We start from the raw sequence: 2849 nt of genomic DNA on the forward strand, positions 1-2849 counted from the left end.
AAATAACTTAGCAACGATGCATAATATTTATGAGCAATTTCCGTGTGTAACGTATCTAACATGTTCAATCCTTAGGCGATGTTGTCCAGGGATAAGGCTTGGACAATATCGACTCACGCTGAAGAGGGGATGGGACGCAGACGCGCCTGCTGCTCAGGAACAGATGTCCCCACTGGCAGCGTAGGCGTCACGCAACGTACAGCTCGTCTGCGATCCCGGGGCAAGATCTCAGCTGCGTTTTTGTTTTTTGAGAGGAAGATCTCAGCTGCGTGAGAGGATAGGATGGACGTACTGTGGACTGTTCCGTTCCGTTCCGATGATGGAGTCAGAAATATGACCAAGACTCAAGTGGGCTTGGCCCCTTGGGCAGAAATAGGAACAGGACTCAGGTGGGCTGCAAATCGCTCTTCCCCGGCCGGCGCGTGCTCGTTAAATCGAAAAATTCAATTTCCATGAAAGATTGCAAGTTAATCCACATTCCCGGGAGCACTTTCCATCCAGAGGTTAAACAAACTAACCTGTCATCGTCCTTATAAAACCCCACGTACTCACTCTGCCATTCCGCACCCTGCAGCTCTGGCGCTCTGCACACGGTGTCCCTGCCCAAGTACACTCCACCAAAGCTTTTGAACTGTGCTCTGCCACTGCCACTAGTCTCGTGCCGCCGCCTAAACCTTCTTCTCCTCGATCTCTGAGCTGCAGCACGCTCCCGGGCGGCCAGATGTGCACCACCACGCCCGAACCCTCGGCGCCAGCGGTGGCGGTGGCCGGCCACCACGTCTACGTGATGCTGGCCCAGTGCGCGACCGGCGCCGCCCATAGCCGACGCCAGCTCAAGTGCCAAGAGCGTGACGTGCTCATGGCCGGCGGCGAGACTGTCCGCGAGGCGGCGGCGCTATGCCGGCTGGCGTGCCCGATCGCGCTGACGGCGCTGCTGCTCTACTCCCGCACCGCCTTGTCCATGCTCTTCCTCGGCTCCCTGGGCGACCTCCCACTAGCGGCGGGTTCGCTGGCCGTGGCCTTCGCCAACATCACCGGCTACTCCGTGCTCTCGGGGCTCTCCCTCGGCATGGACCCGCTCTGCTCCCAGGCGTTCGGCGCCAAGCAGCCCCGGCTCCTGGGCCTCACCCTGTGCCGCTGTATCCTCTTCCTGCTCTGCTGCTCGCTGCCGCTCTCCGCGCTCTGGCTCAACATGTCCAGGATCCTCGTCTTCCTCGGCCAGGACCGCGAGATCACGGCCCTGGCGCAGCGGTACCTTTTGTTTTCCCTCCCAGACCTCTTCACATTCTCCCTCATCCACCCGCTCCGCGTCTACCTGCGCTCGCAAGGGATCACGCAGCCGCTCACGCTCGCCGCGGCCGCGGCCGTGCTGTTCCACGTCATGGCCAATTACGCGCTGGTCGAGCGGCTCGGGCTCGGCGCCCGGGGCGTGGCCGCGGCGGCATCGGCATCCAACTTCGTGCTCCTCGGCGTCCTGCTCGCGTATGTCACCCGGCGCGACACAGCGTTGCGGGAGGCATGGAGTGGCTCCAAGTTAGAATGGCTCTCCGGATGGGGGCCGCTGGCGCGGCTGGCGGCGCCCAGCTGCGTGTCGGTGTGCTTAGAGTGGTGGTGGTACGAGGTGATGATCCTGCTGTGCGGGCTCCTGCCTGACCCGAAGCCGGCTGTGGCGTCCATGGGCGTGCTCATGCAGACCACGGCGCTGGTCTACGTCTTCCCTTCGTCCCTGGGGCTCGGCGTGTCCACGCGCGTGGGGAACGAGCTGGGCGCGAACCGGCCGGCGGGCGCACGCGCCGCGGCGCGCGTGGCCGTGGCCGGCGCCGCGGCCATGGGGCTCGCGGCCATGGCGTTCGCGGCGGGGATGCGCCACGCCTGGGGCCGGCTGTTCACCGCCGACGCCGACATCCTCCGCCTCACCGCGGCCGCGCTGCCCGTGGTCGGGCTGTGCGAGCTCGGCAACTGCCCGCAGACCGTGGGATGCGGCGTGCTCAGGGGAAGCGCGCGCCCTTCGCGCGCCGCGCGCGTCAACCTCGGCGCCTTCTACCTGGTCGGGATGCCCGTCGCCGTCGCGCTCGCCTTCGGCTTCGGCGTGGGCTTCGTCGGGCTCTGGGTGGGCCTCCTCGCGGCCCAGGTGTGCTGCGCCGGCCTCATGCTCTGCGTCGTGGGGTCCACCGACTGGGAGGCGCAGGCCCGGCGGGCGCAGATGCTGACGTCTTCTTCCTCGACGGACGTGGCGATGTGTGACGCGGAGAAGGGTGGGGTCCAGGCGTCGGCGGCAGAGGGAGCCAGGCCTGAGAAAGGGGAGCACGAGGAGGATGGGACCGGGGAGGGGAGGCGCTACGAGCCGTTGATCTCGAACGAGGAGGCCGAGCCCGGCACGGGACAGTGGACGTGCTTTGAGATTAGCGGGAACCACGATGCCATTCAGCCATTGTAATTGCATTATTACCTCTGATTAGTAGCTACTGTACCATAATAGTGCCCCTAAGTACGCTGATGCACATGTTCGATTATTTTCTAATTGTCGCTTGCTCTGTTCCCTTATCCTTTTCGAGAGGCAATGATTATACTTCCTTTGTCTTGTATTAAATGACTTTTTATTACATGTATGTAGACGTATTTTAGAATATAGATACATCCATATTTAGATAAATTTGAATCACTTAATATGAGACGGAGGGAGTATATAAAAGCAGAGTACGTGATAAGAGGCGGCCCGATCTTTTCAGAGAGCAACGTTGATAACTTGTATGATTCTACAAATTTTCCGGCTGTTCACCCGTCGCCGCACGACGAACTTGCAACCCAATGGAAATTCGCAACACCCCACACTTGTGCAGTAGTCCGCC

General features: G+C 61.6%; 1 protein-coding gene across 1 annotated transcript; it reads left to right on the plus strand.

Moving 5' to 3' along the window:
* The first annotated feature begins 553 nt into the window (after positions 1 to 553).
* Positions 554 to 2590, plus strand: LOC100836099 (protein DETOXIFICATION 52). The gene has a single exon (XM_003560615.4). The coding sequence runs from the start codon at positions 722 to 724 to the stop codon at positions 2435 to 2437; it is 1716 nt and encodes a 571-aa protein (XP_003560663.2). The 5' UTR covers positions 554 to 721; the 3' UTR covers positions 2438 to 2590.
* The last annotated feature ends 259 nt before the right edge of the window (positions 2591 to 2849 follow it).

Source organism: Brachypodium distachyon, chromosome 1, assembly GCF_000005505.3.
Source record: "Brachypodium distachyon strain Bd21 chromosome 1, Brachypodium_distachyon_v3.0, whole genome shotgun sequence".
In the NCBI taxonomy this organism is placed as follows: Eukaryota; Viridiplantae; Streptophyta; class Magnoliopsida; order Poales; family Poaceae; genus Brachypodium; species Brachypodium distachyon.

Excerpts from the sequence above, each read along its gene's own strand:
- LOC100836099 (XM_003560615.4), top strand. The coding sequence starts at position 722 with ATGTGCACCACCACGCCCGAACCCTCGGCGCCAGCGGTGGCGGTGGCC.